This window comes from Gossypium hirsutum, chromosome A09 (genome assembly GCF_007990345.1).
Source record: "Gossypium hirsutum isolate 1008001.06 chromosome A09, Gossypium_hirsutum_v2.1, whole genome shotgun sequence".
Taxonomy (NCBI): domain Eukaryota; kingdom Viridiplantae; phylum Streptophyta; class Magnoliopsida; order Malvales; family Malvaceae; genus Gossypium; species Gossypium hirsutum.
Window position 1 is genome coordinate 19,332,994 of NC_053432.1, and position 21,804 is coordinate 19,354,797.

Here is a 21,804-nt window from a genome sequence, read left to right on the forward strand (position 1 = left end):
ATTGCATGATTGTGTGAAAATTTCATGTTGAAATTCTATGCCTAAAGTGCTTAAATTGAAAGTAGGGACTAAATTGAATAAGTTGCAAAACTTGCATTCTAGAAGTTTTTAGTATGAAATTGTTTTGGAATATTAATGAGGAGGTCTTAAATAGCAATTTGACCAATTTTAAGTTCATGGACAAAATTAGGACATGGAAGGAATTTTTGGAAAGTTTAGTAGTAAGGGTATTTTGGTCATTTAGTTATTAAAATGAATTAAAAACAAAATTAAAAGCCAATTTTTGTCCATCTTCTTCATTAGCCCGAAATTTCAAGGGTTCTCCATAGCTAGGGTTTGTTTCAAGCTTCCAAGCTCCATAGTAAGTGATTCCAAGCCCCGTTTTTAATGTTCTTTACGTTTTTGGAATCCCGGAAGCTCGATTAAGCTTATGCTAGCAATAATTCAACCTAGGGTTTATATTTGGAAAAATACCCATAGGTGAAATTTGTGTATTTTGATGTTTTATGATAGAATATGGGGTTTTAAATTATGTTAGACAACTTGTGCTACTCGGTTTTTAGTGAAAACAAGTAAAAGGGCTTAATGGGCAAAAATACCTAATAGTCACAAGTATATGTTAGAGAGAGAATTTGATGTTACCATAGAAGGGAAAAGTGATCAGCATGTTATAAAACATAAGAATAAGGAATAAAGTTTAATTCCCGAGCCTAGGGGCAAAAGTGTAATTATGAAAAAGTTTAGGGGCAAAAGTGTAATTTTTTTAAAGTTCGTATTAAATGCTGTTTTGATAAATGTATGTATTAAATAAGATTAATTTGGTATTATAGATCAAGAAAAACGAGATTCAAGTCGTGATCAAGGAAAAGAAAAGATTGTGGACTAAATTGCAAAATCTTTATATTTTGGTACCAAGGTAAGTTCATGTGTAAATAATGTAGCATAAATGTTATTTTTAAGTTATTAATGTTAATTATATGATATGCTGATTTTTAATCGTGAAATATTATGCTTTGTGGTTAATGTTGAGTAATATGCAAATTATGTTTACTACTTGATAAATATGAATTGCTACCGAGTATCGGTTCTGATATTCCATGGAAGACGGCAAATGTGAGATCGAGGGAAAAAGCCCGTTTCAACCTTAGGAATAGATTAGGATACAAGTGACATGTCACTAGGATGGTTGAGCATCTGAACTCGTTGAGTTGAGTCCGAGTTCACTTATGGATGCAAATGTCCGAACTCGTTGAGTTGAGTCCGAGTTCGTGAGATGTAACTAGGCATCCAAACTCGTTGAGTTGAGTCCGAGTTCATTTATGGATGCGAACGCCCGAGCTCGTTGAGTTGAGTCCGAGTTCACTTAGGGGCGGGTTACATGATTTCTTGATTACATATGTGGCACTTATGTGCAAATTATCCATGTATCCGAGTTATATTCCGATGTGTTCAACGGGTGAAATTTCTAGTTTAATGGAAGAGCACTTAAGATATAAGTGACGTTTTGGGTAAGTGTTGTGAAATGGACACTTTGGACAGGTATGTTCTTAACCCTCGGGTTGAAAATAGATACAACAACGATAAGGTGGTAAGATGATGAATGATGTTTAAAGATGTGATATATGTTTTGGTGGTACTATGCTAAAGTTGTTTGGTATATTTGTATTGTTATGTTACTTGTTATTTACATATGAACTTACTAAGCATTTATGCTTACTCCTTCCTTTTCATTCACTGTAGTTTTGAACAAGCCGGCTCAGGAATCGGGACAAGTCGAAAGTTCGATCACACTATCCAAAGGACTTTTATCTTGGTAAATGGCTTGTACAACTACTTAAGTATGGCATGTATAGCAATATACCTATTTTGTGTAAATAATTTTATGATATGGCCATGTTTGGTTGAGAAAATGTTTGATATTGATAAGTCATGGTGATGGCTAATTTAGATCATGTTTAATATCATGGAAGTTTAACAGGTTATCTAGTTCATAAAAATTCATGGAAAGATGAAACTTGCCTTAAAATAGGATATTGCTGCAGCAATGACATGAATTTGAAAAATCACTAAAAATAGTATAAATAGAACTAAATGATGAGTAAGTTATGAAATTGAAGCTTAATGAGTCTATTTTCATATGGATTGAACAAAACAGGAATATAAATTATATTTTATGAGATATTTAAACTTTTGTGAAAAAAGGCCAGAGTGATTTCTGGATCCCCTGTTCTGACTTTAAAAATTCATAATAAATTTTACTAAAATAATTAGAAGTTTTTATTTATATGTAAAAATTCCTTATTGAGTCTAGTTTTAATAGAAACAAACCTCACAGTCATTGAAATTTTTATAGAGATATATCTGATTCGTAATACACAGAGGTCAGAGCAGTCAAACCCTGAAATAGGGGATACTTTAATTAATAAACTGTACTAATTGGTCCAATAAAAAATTATAGAAAAAAATTAGTAAATAGATAAATGAGTCTAGATTCAGGGAAAATTTACGGATCTTGATTTCAAGTTTTGTAACTCGAGATATGATTTTTCTTGTAACTGTGACGCGAGTAGCTAGAAAGCTGTGAATGTAGAAACAAATTATTTGAAGTTCTTAAATTGATAAATTATGTTCGGTAACCCCTCAAGCTCGACTCCGGTGATGGTCTCGGGCGTGGGGACGTTACAATTATTCAGTGACATCTCTTCAATGAACACACAAGCCTCTTCAGGTGTTTTATTATTTAAGGTTCCACTGGCCACTGCATTGACCATCTGTCTCATTGAGGGATTCAAACCATTGTAGAAAGTTTGAACCTGTAGCCATAAAGGTAATCCATGGTGAGGGCACCTTCTCAATAAATCCTTGTATCTCTTCCATGCATCATATAGTATTTCTAAATCCATTTGCACAAAAGAAGAGATATCATTCCTTAATTTAGCCATTTTAGCCGGCGAAAAATATTTGAGTAAAAATTTTTTGGTCATTTGCTCCCAAGTAGTGATTGATCCTCATGGTAAAGAGTTCAACCACTGTTTAGCCTTATTCCTTAATGAAAAGGGAAACAACAGAAGGCGAATCGCATCATCAAAAATGTCATTAATCTTAAAGGTGTCACAGAATTTCATAAATTTGCTAAATGAGTGTTTGGATCCTCGTCTTGCAAACCATCAAACTGAACAAACTATTGTATCATTTGAATAGTGTTAGGTTTCAGTTCAAAATTATTTGCAGCAACAGTAGGTCTAACTATACTCGATTCAGTTCCTGTTAAAGTAGGTTTATCATAATCATACATAGTACGAGGAGTGGGATCTTGATTTACTGGATTTGCAGCAACCATAGGAGGTAGCAGATTATTCTGATTATCAGTTATCTCCTTGGTCGTAGTATGGATATTGTCCTCTCACTCTTCCTCTATGTATTGTACTTCACCTTATTTCTCTTCGGTTTCTGCGAGCTATGCTCTCGATCTCACTGTCAAAATGCAAAGGTCCTAATGGGTTCCTTCTAGTCATATACTAAAGACACCTTCCAGAAGCAATTAAAAAGAAAAATTTAGAAAAGAAAATTTAAACTAAAAATAAAAAGTAAATTGCAATAAAAGTAAAAATGGCTTAAGTAATAAAAATCAAGTGTTCCTAATATCGTAGTCCCCGGCAACGACGCTAAAAACTTGATGGTTGCTAAACTAACTAAAAATTCGACTAAGCCAAGCGCACCTATCGAACAGTAGAATGGTTATGGTGAGACCAGAAATATCGTATCCACAAGGACTAAAAGTACTAGTAATTGTTAACTTTTTATTATCTAGCCTAACAATTAAGAGAATGTTTTAAACTAAGACTAATTATCTAATTAACTAAAATTACGACAGAGATAAAAAATTGGAAAATACTTTTTAGAAAACCGATGGAGGAGACAATACCTAAGGAAGAATCCACCTAGACTTTACTTATCACTTCTGAATTAGACAATTTATTCACTTGACTTATTCCATAGAAATCCATGAGTTATGTCAATATCTCTCCCGAGACTAAGAATAATTGACTCTAGGTTAATTAATCGAAATCTCTTTCTAATTAAAACCCCTATTGTCACATTAACTCGATCTATGGATTCCCTTATTAGATTTAAGTCTAATCCAGCAGATTTATGTTGTCCTATCTCTAGGATTGCATGCAACTCTATTTAATTATGAACGATCTAATCTTAAATAGGGGCTTTTGCTCCAGTGAATAAGCACATCAAAACCTGAATTAATATCTTAAAACATTAAAACAAGGATTAAATCTCACAATCAAGAATAAGAAGTATTTATCATATAATTCAAATAGTAATAAGATTTGTCTTAGGTTTCATCTCCCTTAGGTATTTAGGGAGTTAAGTTCATAACGATAGAGGAAAACATCTTGAAATTGGGAAAATATCAAAACATAAAGAAACCCAAAGAACTTCTAAGGAAATTGAATGGAGATATTCAGTCTTGAATGAGATCCTACTTCTGAGCAAATTTCAATGGCTATCCTTGAGTATTTTCAGATTTCGACTCTGCGTCCTACCTTTGATCCTCTTCTAGGGTGTTTATATAGACTTTGGAATGCCTAAAATAGCCCAAAATTAGCCTTTTCCGAATAGAATTAGACTTTGGCTCGACAGGGACACGACCGTGCGCCACGCCCGTGTGAAGGTGCTCAGGCCGTCTGTAATTTTGACTTGGTTTAATGTTGACATAGCCATGGCACATGGGGGAGTGGCCTGCCCGTGTGTCACACATGGGTGTGTGGATTACCCGTGTGGAAGTGCCTAGGCCATGTGAAACACTAAATTAGGCCCAATTTGTCCTTTCTTGGTTCATTTCTCACTCTTTTTGCTATCCTAAGCTCTCCTGAGTTAAAACATGAAATTAATAGATTAGAAGTATCAAATTCATTAAATCTTATGAGAATCCTTCCAAAAATATATCGAGCATAGGGTAAAAACATGTATATATTATGGTTTATCATAGCGTGTAATGCACCAAAAATCCCAAAATCCTGAACCTTCGTTCTTTTGATTTTGATAAAAATTGTGTTTAATATTCTTATCCAATCAATAATTTTAGTAGGTCTTAGTTAAGGCTTGATTTCGAACCTAGGAATAAATGAAATTATATTTTAGATATTAAAAGAATCAGGGCTGGCAAGTAGTTGGGCTTTTAAATAAAGTTAGGGGAAAATCGTATCAAAAAGCCTTGTAGAAGAGTGGCTAAGTGACGCCACTTAGAGTGTAGAGGGGTGGCGTTAATAGCTAGCAAGGAGGTCCAAGGTTCGAATCCTAGCTTAGTGTTTTTAAGAGTTTAATTTTGGCCTTTTAGAAGGATGGAAGTGGCATGAAAGTAGACTCTAACGGTAGTGTTGAGGAGAGAAAATTAAGGAAAGGATCAAGGGGTTATCAGGGAGAAAAACGAGGAGATGAGAAGGGAGAAGTGATGGAGCCGAATAGGGAATTGGGCATGGGAAAAATTTGGCTATAAGGCTTATAAATAGGTGTCGAATGCTAGGGTATGAAGCTCATGTCGAATTTTCTTCACCCTATTACCAGAAAGTCTTTTCTCTAAAAGCCGAAAACCCTCTGCTTTGTTTTCTTTTTCTTCTTCCTTGTGCCAAATTTTATTCTTCCTCTACCTCATTGCTGACTTTTCTTTCTTTTTCCTTGGAGCTGAATAACTCCCTTTTACCATAAAAATCACACGGGCAGAAACTTTCTTGGCCGAATACTCTTAGTGCTGCCAGTACCCTTTCTAATTGGTCAAGCCTAGTGTAAGTGCTTTGTTCTCATAATTGGGTTTTCCTAAGTATTGAGTATACAGTCCCTCACTTCTTCTAATTAGTTTTGGGTAGGAATAGGTAACGAATCTCAGTCCTTGGATCTATGCGGATTTGCTCCTCATGTGAGAGGCTTTGGTAAGTGCTCTTGATCTTGGTTGGCCGAATGTTCATAGTTAAGGTAAGGGGACTTGTGTTGCATAGGAGTCATCTATTATTCTGGGTTAATAGTTAAGATTAATACAGATCTAAGGAGTACATGATCAAGGAGAAGCTATTTGGGATTTGTGTTCAAGGTAAGGTTAAGGTGAGATTCCGGCTTTTGGTAAAGTATTCGATAAGTATGTGAGATTAATCTTTTTGTGATATCAATTGTAGGTTTGGGCTAAGGAGATCACACCACGCTTGCTTACCAGGTGTGTACATACACTGCACACACACAATGAATCGGCATTAGCTAAAATGCCGAAAAGTCGAAAAGCTGAAATGTCGAGCAGCTGAAAGTTGGGCTACGGTAGTTACACGAGTGCACGAACACTCATGGAGAGGAAACCAATAGGTTGCTTGAGGCCCACAAGCGATTCCGTGGACTTGGGTTGAGAGTTGGCCAAATGGGCCGGAATGGGCTAAATGGGCCTGATGGGCTGTTGGGCCCATAATATGCAAAGATTTATAAGTGATGCTATGTGTTAGAAAATTTGTATGTGAGCATGAGTATAATATGATTTGGGCCTAATGGGCCATATGAAGGTGAATTGGGCCTAGTGGGTCATAAGAATATGAACTGGGCTAGATGGGCCATTTGAATAAGATTGGGCCTAGTAGGCTATATGCATGTATGTAGGGATATTGGGCCTAGTATATGATGACTACATAAAACTTAATTAATTAATTGAGATCATGGATAAGTCATAGGGTTAAGGTGTGGTAACGGGTATATGCATGTCTAGGATTAGATCTAGGGAGAGCTTGGTACTTAAGCAGTCTTAACGACCCACCTCCTCTTCTCTGGAATCCTACCTGGTGCATAGTATTCATTCGCCTTAGCTCGCGGGGCTTGTTCATGGGCCATGGTAAGTGAAAACCGTAATTAAGGGAAAATTATCGAAATGCCCCTAAGGGAAAAAATGACCAAAATACCCCTAGGTGTTGAATGTAAGTTTTGTGGATGTGACATGCATACATATGATGTTCTGCTTAGGTTACATATGGGGTGGGAATTATGGTATGGAGGCAGTATATGAGGATCGCATGGCTGCCTGACAATCGTGGATCCACCGACGGCTTTTAAAGCCCAATATGTAAATGAAGGTAGTTCCACATCCGGGCTACCATTGGTGTATGGGCTGGGTGGGTCAATATTTAATCCCAACATGGTGTATGGGGGACGGGGCTGGTGTGTAGCGGATGGATAATTTGAATGGGATTGCATTGCATGTTTGATGTATGATGATTTTTGAATGCTTGTTTTTCGTCGAGGGTTGTACACACTGAGTTTGTGAAAACTCACCCCCTTTTTTATATTATTTTCAGGTTATGCTTAGTAGACAGTTCGATGTTTGGAGGGACTCTGGGTGGCCAGCTAGCAAGACAAACTTGGACTTTATTTTAAAGCTTATAAGTTTTATTTTATTAAGTATGTTTCAGACCAGATTGTAATAAAATTTTCATTAAGCTATTATTACTTGAAGTATTATTATTTCCATTGTAATTACGAGAAGTTGAACATGGGTTTCCTAAATTATAGTATGTTTTCTACGTTTCCGCAACTTAATTTCTAAATGATAAGTTTTCTTAAATCAAACGCTTAAAACAAGGCTTTCACAACTGAAAGGTGTGTTTATTAAGGTTTCTTTTGTTTAAGAAGGGTTTTCAATGAAAACACGATTTTCACTAAAACAGTTCAATGTAAAACGTCAGATTCGGCCATAACGTCTGGGCTAGGTTTAGGGTGTTACATTTAGTGGTATCAGAGCCCAAGTTGCAAAACTCGGGCTGTGACTTGGGCCTTATTACTTGGTTTCTTTTTGTGTTTTAAAAATAATTTACAATGTTTTGGAAAAGATGAAGTCTTGCTGAGCGACACGCTGAGTCTCCGACGTCGAACCAAGTAAGTATTCTTATTCTAAAGTTTATTTAAATTCTTATACAATAGATAGTTAGAGGGCTACTTTAGATGATTTTATTAGAAGGGAACCAAAGCCCGCAGGAACTTGAAACTGTAGAGGAATTCCAAAAATAATCTTCTCTTTAATTACTTTCATAAAACATTGGGTTAATTATTAAACTAACTAAAACTTCATAAAATTTTTAATCTAGATAATACGCGAATCGACGATGAGTGCTAGAAAAGATGCAAGGGGCCGTGGCCAAGGCCGCGAAAGTTTTAGGGCTGAATCATCGGCATCAGGCCATGTGCCTAATATTGGAGTAGAAGAGGCTCCAGCATCACCTGTGGCTAGGGATGGACCGTATGATTGGGTCGCGAGAGAAGATGCATTGTCGTAGGCAATGCTGAGCATTTTGGAAAGGGTCGTTGGGCCCAATAATGGCAGCAAAAATCGAGGGTCCATTCCGAAGTGACTTCGATCAAACGGGGCTGAGATCTTTAAGGGCGTGGCTAGAGTGGCTCCTAATGTGGCGAAATATTGGCTGAAGGCCACTAAAAGATAATGGAGGACTTGGACTACTCACCTGAGCAAAAGTTGAAAGGAGCAGTGTCACTGCTTAGGGAAAAAGCCTACCACTGGTGGTTGACGGTGAAAGAGGGCACCCAATCGGAGCGGGTCACTTGGGAGTTCTTCAAAGCTGCATTCCAAGGCAAGTATGTGGGTACAAGCTATGTGGATGCTAGAAGGAAGGAGTTCCTATACCTGACCCAAGGAAACAAATAGGTGGCGGAGTATGAGGCGGAGTTTCTATGCCTTAGTAGGTATGCAAGAGTAATGGTTGCAACGGAATATGAGCATTGCATGAGGTTTTAGGATGGACTTAGAGATAGCCTTAGGGTATTGATAACTCCACAAAGGGAGCTAGTTTTCTCGGAATTGGTGGAAAAGGCAAAGATAGCAGAGGAGGTTAAGCGCACTGAGTGCTTAAATCGGGAAAAAGAAAGGGGTATGAATAAAAGGGAGGCTGAGACTTCTGGTGTTGGATAGAGGCCTAGGGCTAAGGCCAGAGTTAATGGGCCAGTTAGAGCAGGGCCCCCTGTTGCTAATCTGGGGGTACCACCTTGTGCTGACTGTGGGAGAAGCCATAGAGGCGAGTGTTGGAAGAGGACGGGAGCCTATTTTGCTTGTGGGTCTATGGAACATAGGATCAGGGATTGCCCCCAAACATTAGGTTGAGAGCCGGTAGTGGGCCAGGGTGGTGCTCAGCCGCCACGGGGTGGACAGCTGCCACCAAGGGGTCGTAGATAGGCCAGGGGCGGTAACGATAATGGACGTAGACGCGGAGCACCAAGTGGAATTGCGAGCCATGCTGAGGCGTGACAGCCAATTTTGGTTTATGCTGCTTGTCACCGAGAAGACGGGGATGCCCCGGATGTGATAACGGGTATGTTCTTTATATATGAGTTACCTTACACAACTTTTATTGATATTGGATCAACACGTTCATATGTTGCATGCAATAGGGCTAAGTCTTTGGGTGATTTGTTTGAAATTACTACAAATGAGATGACTGTGATAAGTCTGTTAGGGCAGTCTATAGGTCTGAATAAGTTGTTTAGGGAGGTACCCTTTGTAACACCCCGAACCCGGAACCGACATCGGGGTCGAACACGAGGTGTTAACTGGCTTTAACCTCTTACAAAATTTATTTTCCAGACACTGCCCAATCTGTGTACTAGTCGTTTTAAAAATCATATATTGAGTTTTGTAACTCGAAAATCAGTTTCGTAATTTTTCCCAGAAACTAGACTCATGTGCCCATCTATTTATTTTTTTCTAGAATTTTTGGTTGGGCCAATTAGTACAGTTTATTAGTCAAAGTCCCCCAAGTTGCAGGGGTCGACTACACTGACCTTTGCCCATTACGACTTGGATATCTCTCTGCACGGGGCTTCAATACTGTTGCCGTTTGTTTCTATGAAAACTAGACTCAGAGAGGAATCTGTACATATATCGTACAACCCCTAACTATCTCTGGTTAATTTATAATGAATTTCCAAAGTCGGAGCAGGGAATCCAGAAACCGTTCTGGCCCTGTCCCACTAAAATCTTATTATCTCTTAATATACTGCCCATATGATCTTTTCGTTACTTCCTCATGAAAGCAGACTCATCGAGCTTTGATTACATAATTTATTCATCAATTAATTCCACTCCTACTATTTTTAGTGATTTTTCAATCTCATGACACTGCTGCTGCCAGCATCTGTTACGAAAGTAACTAGGTCCATTTCATGCCTACCCTTGATCCAATTCAATCGAACATTCGTGCCATTTTCGCATGGCTTAAAGTTTACATGCCATAATTCAAACACAACGTACTAGCTTATACATGCCAAAATGATCTTCTAAACACACTAAGAAGAAAGTACCAAAACTTGCTATCCGGTGTGATGACTTCAACGACGGCCCGACCCCGCAAAAATAGATGAGTCCAAGCAACCTATAGTGGGTGACAAGGAAACATCGAGTGAGTTTATAACTCAGTAAGTCATAAGCAATGCACTACCATCTATCAACAACATTATCACAAGAGGAAACAAAATAGAACGAGACAATTTACTCCATCCATACCGAACCATACCATAGTTCCTCCAACTTATCAATTCAATTTCATATCAATTCATGCATTCACATTCTATATACTCATCAATAGGACATTGAAGCAATTTCATAAATCGATTTATTTTTGTTACAACCAAACGACTATACGGCCTTTCACCCATCCTACGATAAATTTTATGTACGTGACTTCAAGTATATTTGTCACATAGGTTCGAACTTACCGAGCTCAACACCAAGTATAAGCATAGCACATAATAGCCATGTACTCAAAACACTTACCCGATCCGCTGACCGCGATCGACTCAATAGTGTCGCACACATAGTGTCCGTAATGATTCACGAATATTTATTGAGCCCGCACACTCAGTGCTATATAATCAACTCGCACACTTAGTGCTACGTAATCAAATCGCACACTTAGTGCCACATAGTCCATCTCGCACACTTAGTGCCGCATGGTCAATTCGCACACTTAGTGCATCATATCCATTTCGCACACTTAGTGCAACATAGTCGAATCGCACACTTAGTGCTGTACAATTTAATCCCGCGCACTTAGCGCCCATCTCATGGTCATAAATGGTTATCCCGCACGTTTAGTGCCGAGATCAACAACTCAGTACATCTTACCTCTTTTCATTCATTCAACAATTTCATCATCACATACGTACATGCATATATATATGTATATTTATTCATTCCAATCAGCACCAATACATACACATTATGACCATTTGAAATACTACCCACTACATGCTTAATGACTTACCTCGTGTTGGGTAAGACGGTTCCAACTCGGCTACTCGATAACCTTTTCTTTGCCTTTGCTCGATTCACCTCCTTTAGCTCCTTGAGCTATATCAATAATTTAACTAGTTTAACCACCTTGCTAAATATTTACAATCCAATCTCACATGTATATGTATGTTAGTATATTCGGCTAATAATCTCATGCAACTACCAAAGCCGAATCAACTAAATATACTTATGTATATACACATATATCATCATCGAAATCACCTAAGCTTAGACATCGATTTTTAATTTCAAGTAAGTTGCCGAATGTAACCTTACTAAATTCTCATGGATTCAATATACCATTACCATGAAATCAACAACCAAATTCATAGACAATTTAGGAAAATCACATTACAAATCTCATATTAAAGCAAAGACCATGGCCGAAATGCACATATGACCTCATAACAAAAATATTGAACCTTTGGTTGCCCAATTAGCTTAACATCCATCAAATTTTAAATCAAGAAACTCACCTCATCTATAATCAACCCTCAATGCCCTAAAGCATCAAAAACAACATCAAAGAAATACAACCATCCATGGCCGAATGTCCTAGCCGAATTGTTTTAACCATGAGTAACATAACAAGCATAGATCGTGTTTATGGATATACCGTGGCCGATCCAAGCTAATCACCTCCAAAATCATCAACCATTTTCGTTGCATATAACATATATAAATATGAATAAGTTTCATATAATCTCTTAACACATTAATTTCTTTCATCAACAACCTTTCCTTGAACACTTTCTCATGACCGATTGCTCATGTTATCAACAAGGTTCAAGGTTTGAACATGGGCTATTTAAAACATGCATGCATCTCTAAGACAACATTAAACATACCTTGGTCTAAAGGACCACCTTGGCCGAATCTTGTTTCCCCTTCTTCCTCTAGTTAGAACAATTGCAAAAGAAAGAAAATATGAACACTCCTTCTTCCCTCCTTATTAAGCATTCAACCTCCCTCATTTTTCATGCCACAACCTCAAACACTCTCCCTAGGCAAGCAATGGCCGAATCCCTCCCAAGTTCCTTTCTCCCCTTCTTTTTTCTTGGTTTTTCGGCTAGGTGATGGCAAGTATGACACCTTTTTTTTTTTTGTTCCCTTTTCTATTATTAATCCCATCATTTGTTCACCAAAGAAACATTTTAAATTAGAATGAGTGGAGCATTATCACTCCTTGGCCGGCCACCATAAATTTTATGGACAAATTGACATGCAAAACCATGCTTCCTCAACCTATTATTAATTGATCCTTATAATTCATCTATCATCTTTCCTAACTTCGTCAACTAGGTCCTTTTTGAATGAATTCACAATCCTAATGCTAATATTAAGCATTTAATTTCTCATGCATTCACTGTCACGCAAGAATTTATGCAATTAAAACACGAAAATAAATTTTTGGCTCGGTAATGTGGTCTCGAAACCACATTCCGACCAGGGTCTAATTTGGGTTGTTACACCCTTAGTAGTCCAAGGGGTTACCTTTTTAGTGGACTTGATGGAGTCGCCGTTTAGCGAGTTTGACTTAATCTTAGGTATGGATTCTGGTGAAGCACTGAGCCACCTTGGATTGTGCTACAAAGCGAATGGTGTTAAGAACGACAGAGGATAAGGAAGTAGTGGTGATTGGTGAATGTTGAAATTATCTGTCGAATGTGATTTCGGCATTAAGGGCTGAGAAGTTAGTACGAAAGGGATGCGAAACCTTTTTGGCCTATATTAGTAATACAGAGGCTAGGAGCCCTACTGTTAAGGAGTTGAGAACAGTTAGGGAATTTTCGAATGTCTTTCCTGAGGAGCTTCCTAGGTTGCCACCCAGTAGGGAGGTAGAATTTGGAATCGAGTTATTTCCTGGGACGGCTCCAGTGTCTATCACTCCTTACCGGATGGCACCAAAGGAGTTAGTGGAACTTAAGGTACAGATTCAGGAATTGTTGGATTGAGGATTCATTCGACCAAGTGTGTCTCCATGGAAAGCACCGGTGTTATTCATGAAGAAGAAGGATGGAACTTTGCAAATGTGCATCGACTATCGACAGTTAAACAAGTTAACTGTTAAAAACAAGTATCCTCTACCGAGAATCGATGATCTTTTTGATTAGTTTAGGGGAGCTTCGATTTTCTCGAAAATTGATTTGCATTCGAGATATCACCAATTGAGGGTGAAGGAGGCAGATGTCCATAAGACGGCTTTCAGAACTTATTATGGACACTACAAGTTTTTGGTGATGCCATTTGGGCTGACGAACACACCTGTCTCTTTCATGGATCTCATTAATTGGGTTTTCCAACCCTACTTAGATCAGTTCGTGGTAGTCTTTATAGATGACATTTTGGTGTACTCAAAAGACGAGGATGAGCATGATGCACACTTATGGATTGTGTTGTAGACTTTGAGGGAGAAGGAGTTGTATGTTAAATTCAGTAAGTGTAAATTTTGGCTAAGGGAGGTTACTTTCCTCAGACATGTGGTGTCAGCTAAGGGGATTAAGGTGGATCCTTAGAAAATAGAAGCGGTGTTAGACTGGAAAACACCCAAGTCAGTATCGAAAATCCAAAGTTTTCTGGGCTTGGCAGGATACTATAGGCAATTTGTCGAGGGCTTTTCAGTCATTACTGCACCCCAAACTAAGTTGTTGAGGAAAGGGGTACCGTTTGTTTGGACGGACAAGCAACAAGAGAGTTTTGGAAAACTCAAGAAAGTATTAACGGAGGCCCCTGTGTTGATTCAGCCAGTGCCTGGAAAGGAGTTTATGGTTTATAGTGATGCATCGTATGTGGGCTTAGGATATGTATTGATGCAAGAAGGAAAGGTGGTTGTGTATGCGTCACGGCAACTGAAGACTCACGAGGTGAATTACCCAACCCACGATTTGGAGCTAGCTGCGGTGGTGTTCGCGCTTAAGATATGGAGGCATTACTTATACGGGGAGAATTACGTAATTTATTCGGACCACAAGATTTTGAAGTACCTCCTTACCCAAAAGGAGCTAAACCTTAGGCAACGTAGGTGGGTGGAATTATTGAAGGATTATGATTGCATGATAGAATACCACCCTGGCAAAGTGAATGTGGTAGCCAACGTGTTGAGTCGTAGGGTTAAGTCAGATTTGAGAGTTATGCCCGCTCGTTTAAGCTTGTTGGACGATGGTAACTTGTTAGCGGAGCTTCAAGTAAAATCAGTGTAGGTTGACCAGATAAGGAGTAACCAGTTAATGAATGAGACCTTAGGTGCTCATTTTAGACAAGTAGAGAGTGAGGAGACATTAGACTTTGGGATAAATAGTTAAGGGGTATTTTGCTTTCATGGGAGAATGTGTATACCAAAGGACGATGATCTAAGGCAGTCTATTCTGCGGGAAGCACATAGTAGTCTCTATGCTATGCATCCTGGCAGAAACAAGATGTATCAAAATTTGCGTGAGCTTTATTGTGGCCTGGACTTAAGCACGAGGTTGTGGAGTGTGTAAGTAAGTGTTTGGTCTATCAAAAGGTGAAAGCAGAACATCAGTTGCCTTCGGGATTGCTTCAGCCAGTGAAGATTCCACTCTATAAGTGGGAAAGGCTAATAACTATGGACTTTGTTAGTGGGCTACCCTTAACGCCTACTAAGAAGACTCGATATGGGTTATAGTGGATCGGTTAACCAAGTCTGCACATTTTATACCGATTTGCACTGATTACTTGTTACAAAAGCTGGTGAGGTTGTATGTGGCGAAGATTGTCAGATTACATGGAGTGCCAGTCTCCATAATATCAGACAGGGACCCATGTTTCACTTCGCGATTTTGAAGAAGCTCCATGAGGCGTTAGGTACTAGGTTGAACTTCAGTATGGCTTTCCACCCTCAAACTGATGGATAGTCGAAAAGGGTGATTCAAGTATTGGAAGATATGTTGAGGGGATGTGTGATTGAGTTTTGAGGTAGTTGGGAGGACTATTTACCATTAGCCAAATTCGTGTACAATAATAGCTACTAATCAAGCATTGGGATGGCTCCATATGAAGCACTGTATGGGCGAAGGTGTCGAACTCCAACTTATTGGATGGAGTTGGGCGAACGAAGAGTTTTGGGCCCTGAGTTAGTAGCAGATACTAAAGATAAGGTGAAATTGATTCGAGATCGTTTAAAGGAGGCCTCGAATAGGCAAAAGTCGTATGCTGAAATTAAATGACGAGAGATAGAGTATTCAATGGGAGACTTAGTTTTTCTTAAGGTCTCTCTGTGGAAGAAGGTATTAAGGTTTGGATGGAAGGGAAAGATAAGCCCAAGGTTCATCGGGCCATATCGGGTGGTAAGGCAGATTGGGCCAGTCGCTTATCAGCTGGAGTTACCTCCTAAACTAAGCCAGATCCACGACATGTTTCATGTTTCATGTTTCTATGCTAAGGCGGTATCGCTCGGATCCTTCACATGTCATGGCAGTTGAATAAATTGAGGTTAGGCCAGACCTAAATTTCGAGGAAGAGCCTATACAAATAATTGGTCGAGATGTCAAAGTATTGAGAAGGAAGTCCATTCCATTGGTCAAAGTACTTTGGCGGAATCACAAGGCTGAGGAGGCTACTTGGGAACCTGATGAAGCAATGCGACGTCAATATCCTCAACTGTTTGAATCAGGTATTAATTTCGAGGATGAAATTTCTTTTAAAGGGTAGAGTTGTAACGCCTCAAAAATCCTGAAACCCAAAAATCCTGAAATCCTGAACTTTCTTTGTTTCGATTTTGATAAAAATTGTGTTTAATATTCTTATCCAAGTGATAATTTTAGTAGGTTTGAGTTCGAACCTAGGAACAAATGAAATTATAGTTTAGAATTACAAGAATCAGGGCTGGCAAGTAGTTGGGCTTTTAAATAAAGTTAGGGGAAAATAGTATCAAAAAGCCTTGTAGAAGAGTGGCTAAGTAACGCCACTTAGAGTGTAGGGGGTGGCGTTAATAGCTAGCAAGGAGGTCTAAGGTTCGAATACTAGCTTAGTGTTTTTAGAAGTTTAATTTTGGCCTTCTAGAAGGATGGAAGTGGCATAAAAGTGGACTCCAAGGGAAGTGTTCAGGAGTGAAAATTAAGGAAAGGATCAAGGGGTTATTAGGGAGAAAAATGAGAAGATAAGAAGGGAGAAGTGATGGAGCCAAATGGGGAATTGGGCATGGGAAAAATTTGTCTATAAGCCTTATAAATAGGTGTCGAATGCTAGGGTATGAAGCTAATGCCAAATTTCCTTCACCCTGTTACTAGAAACTCTTTTCTCTAAAAGCTAAAAACCCTCTGCTTTCTTTTCTTTTTCTTCTCCCTTATGCCGAATTCTATTCTTCCTCTACCTCATTACTGACTTTTCTTTCTTTTTCCTTGGAGCCAAATAACTCTCTTTTACCATACAAATCGCACGGGCAGAAACCTTCTTGGCTGAATACTCTTAGTGCCTCCAGTACCCTTTCTAATCGGTCAAGCCTAGTGTAAGTGCTTTGTTCTCATAATCGGGTTTTTCTAAGTATTGAGTATACAGTCCCTCACTTCTTCTAATTGGTTTTGGGTAGGAATAGGTAACGAATCTCAATCCTTGGATCTCTACTGATTTGTTCCTCCGGTGAGAGACTTTAGTAAGTGCTCTTGATCTTGGTTGGCTGAATGTTCATAGTTAAGGTAAGGTGACTTGTGTTGGATATGAGTCATCTACTATTCCAGGTTAATAGTTAAGATTAATACAGATCTAAGGAGTAGTGATCAAGGAGAAGCTATTTGGGATTTGTGTTCAAGGTAAGGTTAAGTGAGATTCTGACTTTTGGTAAAGTATTCGATAAGTATTTAAGATTAATCTTTGAGTGATATCGATTGTAGGTTTGGGCTAAGGAGATTGCACCATGCTTGCTTACCATGTGTGTACATACACTGCACACACACAATGAATCGGCAAAAGCCGAAATATCGAAAAGCCGAAAGTTAGGCTACGGTAGTCACACGAGTGCGCGAACACTCGTGGAGAATAAACTGATAGGTTGCCTAAGGCCCATGGGCGATTCTGTGGACTTGGGTTGGCCAAATGGGCTGGAATTGGCTAAATGGGCCTAATGGGCTATTGGGCCAATAATAGGCAAAGATTGATAAGTGTGCTATGTGTTAGAAAATGTGTATGTGAGCATGAGTATAATATGATTTGGGCCTAATGGGCCATATAAAGGTGAATTGGGCCTAGTGGGCCATAAGAATATGTACTAGGCCAGATAGGCCATTTTAATTGGACTTTTTTTAAAGCTTATATGTTTTATTTTATTAAGTATGTTTCAGACTAGATTGTAATAAGGTTTTCATTATGCTATTATTACTTGAAATATTATTATTTCCATTGTAATTATGAGAAGCTGAACATGGGTTTCCTAAATTATAGTATGTTTTCTACGTTTCTGCAACTTAATTTCTAAATGATAAGTTTTCTTAAATCAAATGCTTAAAATAAGGCTTTTGCAACTGAAAGGTGTGTTTATTAAGGTTTCTTTTGTTTAAGAAGGGTTTTCAATGAAAACATGGTTTTTGCTAAAACACTTCAATGTAACACGTCAGATTCGGCCATAACGTCTGGGCCAGGTTTAGGGTGTTACATAGCGCGTTACGGTGTACCTTTGAGTTTAAGAGTCAAGCCAGTACCAATATGCATGCCGGCTACTTGTGCAATTGTTCCACAGCAATATACTCACTATGTTTTAGGAATTTTAAAAACTCCTTGGCTTCATTCTCCATTACCGGTTCATTAACCAGTGGTCCTAATTTTTCTCCCCCATGTTCGATCTCAAGGATTTCCTTTTTACAGGTTCGGCTTTTGTGATGTTCGTACTTTCCTCTCCCAGGGCTGTCACATTGCAGTTATAATTCCAGGGCAGCCTTTTGTTATCCTTATAAGGAAAAGCCACGGGTTTCTGAATTACAACTCTCAGTGCCATTTTTGTTCCAGCTTCATTGATTCTTGATCGTGAGATGATCACCACTGGGTGATTGACCTCAAAGACCTTCTCTATCGCCCCTCCCTCTAAGGTGCATACATCTTCTCCTTCGGTAAATTCAAAGAACTTCAGCTATTTGTTGTCCATTAGACCCTATACCAGGGCTCTGAATTCATTGCATCTTTCAATCTCGTGATCTCTCTCATTGTGGAACTCACTATAGTTCCTTGCATCTCAGAATTTGCGTGATTAACCCTCTTTCCACCATTTCCTTCCAAACCTTTCTCAACAAGGTTTTCACTTCCACAACATTCAAGTTGATTCTTTTCCCCGTATTCTCGACTATTGAATTTACCCTATTATCAGTATGATTGGGCAATGGATTTCCTACACCAGGTGCATCATCGAATTTCACAACACCTATTTTCATGAGCCTTTCGATTAACCTTTTAAAAGAGGTGCAATTCTCTTTCGAGTGTCCCGTGATTCCTGCATGGTATTCACATTGAGCACATACGTCATACCACTTGAGGTATGAGGGTTGCATTGGTTTTAAGTAGAAAGGGGAAACAACGTGTGCATCAAATAGACTTTTTTACAGCTCTTAATACGTTATTGGAATGGGAGTAAACTGGGGCTTCTCCAATTTTGCTTTGTATTAGGCTCTTGTCTTGACGAGGCTTGCTGGCCTGTAGCTACCGTTCTTGGTTGGTTTACCGTGATTGGTTTTGCATAACCTATGCTCACATTGCTGACCTCATTTTCTCTTTTCTTTGGGGCAGACCTCCTGGTGCTTTCCCCAGCCTCTATCTTTTCACAACTTATCGCATTCTCTATCATTTCATCGGACATCACTATGTCTGCGAAACTTTAGTTGCGCTTCCCAGCATGTGATTAATAAAAGGTGCTTTCAAGGTATTAATGAAGAGCATGGTTGTTTCTTTTTCCAGAAGTGGCGGTTGGACTTGTGTAGCGACTTTCCTCCACCTCTGAGCATATTTCCTGAAACTTTTACTCAAATTTTTCTCCATGTTCTATAACTTGATCCTGTCAGGTGCTATGTCCATCACATGGCCATACTGTTTCATGAAGGCCTGTGCTAAGTCCTTCCATGATTTAACTTGGGTGTGATTCAGCTGATTGTACCATTTGGCCATAACCCTAGTCAAACTGTCCTGAAAACGGTGAATTAACAACTGATCATTGTTGACATATCCCGTCATCCCTCGACAGAACATTGTAATGTAGGCCTTAGGGCAGCTAGTCCAATTATATTTTTCAAACTCTGATATTTTGAACTTTGGAGGGGTACCAAATCTGGGACCAAGCTCAACTCCTTAGCATCCACTCCACAATGATAATCAACACTTTCCAACGCCTTGAATTTCTCCTCCAACCATTTGTATAGGCCTTCCAGTTGCTTTGCGAGTTCCGCTCTTGCCCTTCCCGCTTCTGCTATATCATTAAGGTCAGGGACTACAGGATTTGCCCGATTATCTTCAGGGTTGGAATAGGAGCCCGCTGGGAAATTTATTGGTGCCGAAGTACCAGTCTGACATTGGGGCTAATATTGACAGACACCCTTTGAAGTGGTGCTTGGGTATTCATTGGGGTGAAACCTGGAGGGTAAGCAAGTCCTCACTATCGTCCCCAGTATTGATCATGGGGCTCTTCCCCTTTTCTGGCCCTCCAACCAGTAACTGGGTCAATTGGTTCATCATATTCCTTTGAGATTCTAGCATCTGATCCCTCATATCCTGTTGGATTTTATTCAACTATTTTTGTATCTGCACTTGCAGCTGATCCTACAATTCATTCTGCATTTGTTCCAGTTTTTCCAACCTTTGATCCATAACTTTGGTTTTTCTTCTTGTGTAATAGTGATGTTCCAGGGTAACTATAATATGATTTCTAATTAATTAGGGTTCCTTTGTGAAATTTAATGCATATGATGTGATGAAATACAAATGCATAAGATGAATGCAAAACTAAAAAGGCGTCGATTCTGATCCAATTCCATTTAGAATAACTTTATTAGAAAACAAAATCCTTTACATAAAACAGATCATATATACGGCTTTGCCTTGATGCTCAAAGTTTTAACCCTCTTAAGAAGCCAAGCCAACTCAAGACCCTAGTCTGACTCTAACTCATATTTCACACTTAGCACGTCAGCCTGAACTGCTAAGGTCTGTAGATGATCGGCCACTTCCCGTATTTGAGCCACAGCTTCGCCCATGACGTAATCCTTATCTCTGACCTAGTCTTGCGATCAGCGAAGCTACTCCTTCCACTACTCATTATTTGACTCAAGGAATTCAATTCGAAGTTCACAGTTCGGTAGCGCAGTCTTAAGTTCTTCTACCTTTCCTTTCAAATCCTCAATCCTGCTCAAGCTAGCCCTTAAATCAATGTCGAAGTTATAACCACGACGCTGATGTAGTGCCTTTTCTAACTTTGCTACCTAAGCTACTAACATCTCCTTCTCATTTTGGCTCTCAACCAAGCTCTTTTTTAAAGCATTTTCTCGTGCTCGAGTATCATGGAACCTCTTTTCCCACTGATCGACTCTAGCCTTTTCTTCTTGGATTTATTGTCACCACTACTCTGACGTCTTTCCCAATCTGACAGTTCTCATCGACATACGCAACTTCTTGTAATCGATTTTTAAGCTGTCCGAATCCTTCTCGATGTTCCTCTTTGCCTTTCTTAACTTCTCAGCCTCGAGTTTTTGAACATCGGCTTCTAACCTCAAATGCATCTTTTCCTCCTCCAATTGTTCTATCTTCTTCCCTAACTCTGAATTTCTCTTTTCAAAGTCATGTTTTATGATTTCTAGCTCTAAGGGGACTATTTGTAGATATTCTTCCATCGGTCGAGAGCCTTCTTGTCTCGGCCTGGGGATATTATAATTGATTCTTCTACTCCACCACACATCATATTTGGGGTTTGTCATCGAAATTACAGCAACTCTTTTCATCTGGTGAGTTTGATTTCAAGCTTTAGAAATCCCCTTAATCCTTTTCTTGTAAATATCTCCTCTATACGAAAATTCATATTGAGCTAGCCCATGCGTTGCCGGTATGAACTGCTTTGATTTGTATTGCCTCAACAGAGTAAAGGAGCGTACCCAATGACTCCCCAAATTCCCAACAGAGGGACCTAGTCAAAATTTCCACATCGGTAAAGGATTTCATCGGGAACCAACTAAGGGGTTCTCCACTCAACGGCCTCTTCCTAGAGATTTCGAAGGAGCGTGATCTAATTTTCTTCTAATATGTCATCTCTCTTGGGCATGGCTACTATCTCCTTTAACGGGGAATAATTCTCGAAGAAAACCCGATAAGATCTTTTTCCACATTCTAAAAATGGTTGTGGAACCAAGCCAGCAATAACTATGCACACCTTATAAATCTGCCCTCGCCAGCTCTCCTACACGCACTCAAAGATCTAAATGTCTCGGCCAAGATCGCAGGAACAGGTGTAACCCCTTTGTCAAGTTGATCGAAGAGATTCGAGA

General features: G+C 39.1%; 1 protein-coding gene and 1 non-coding gene across 2 annotated transcripts; both read left to right on the plus strand.

Annotated features, from left to right (window-relative positions):
- The first annotated feature begins 2,829 nt into the window (after positions 1-2,829).
- On the plus strand, positions 2,830-2,936 carry LOC121207306 (small nucleolar RNA R71). The gene has a single exon (XR_005902397.1). It is a non-coding gene; the product is annotated as a small nucleolar RNA R71 (small nucleolar RNA).
- Positions 2,937-9,242: 6,306 nt separating this feature from the next.
- LOC107889941 (uncharacterized) lies at positions 9,243-14,538 on the plus strand. The gene is made up of 4 exons (XM_016814472.1): positions 9,243-9,349; positions 13,023-13,266; positions 14,083-14,289; positions 14,380-14,538. Exons 1-4 carry the CDS (start codon positions 9,243-9,245, stop codon positions 14,536-14,538), a joined length of 717 nt encoding a protein of 238 aa, XP_016669961.1.
- Positions 14,539-21,804: the final 7,266 nt, after the last annotated feature.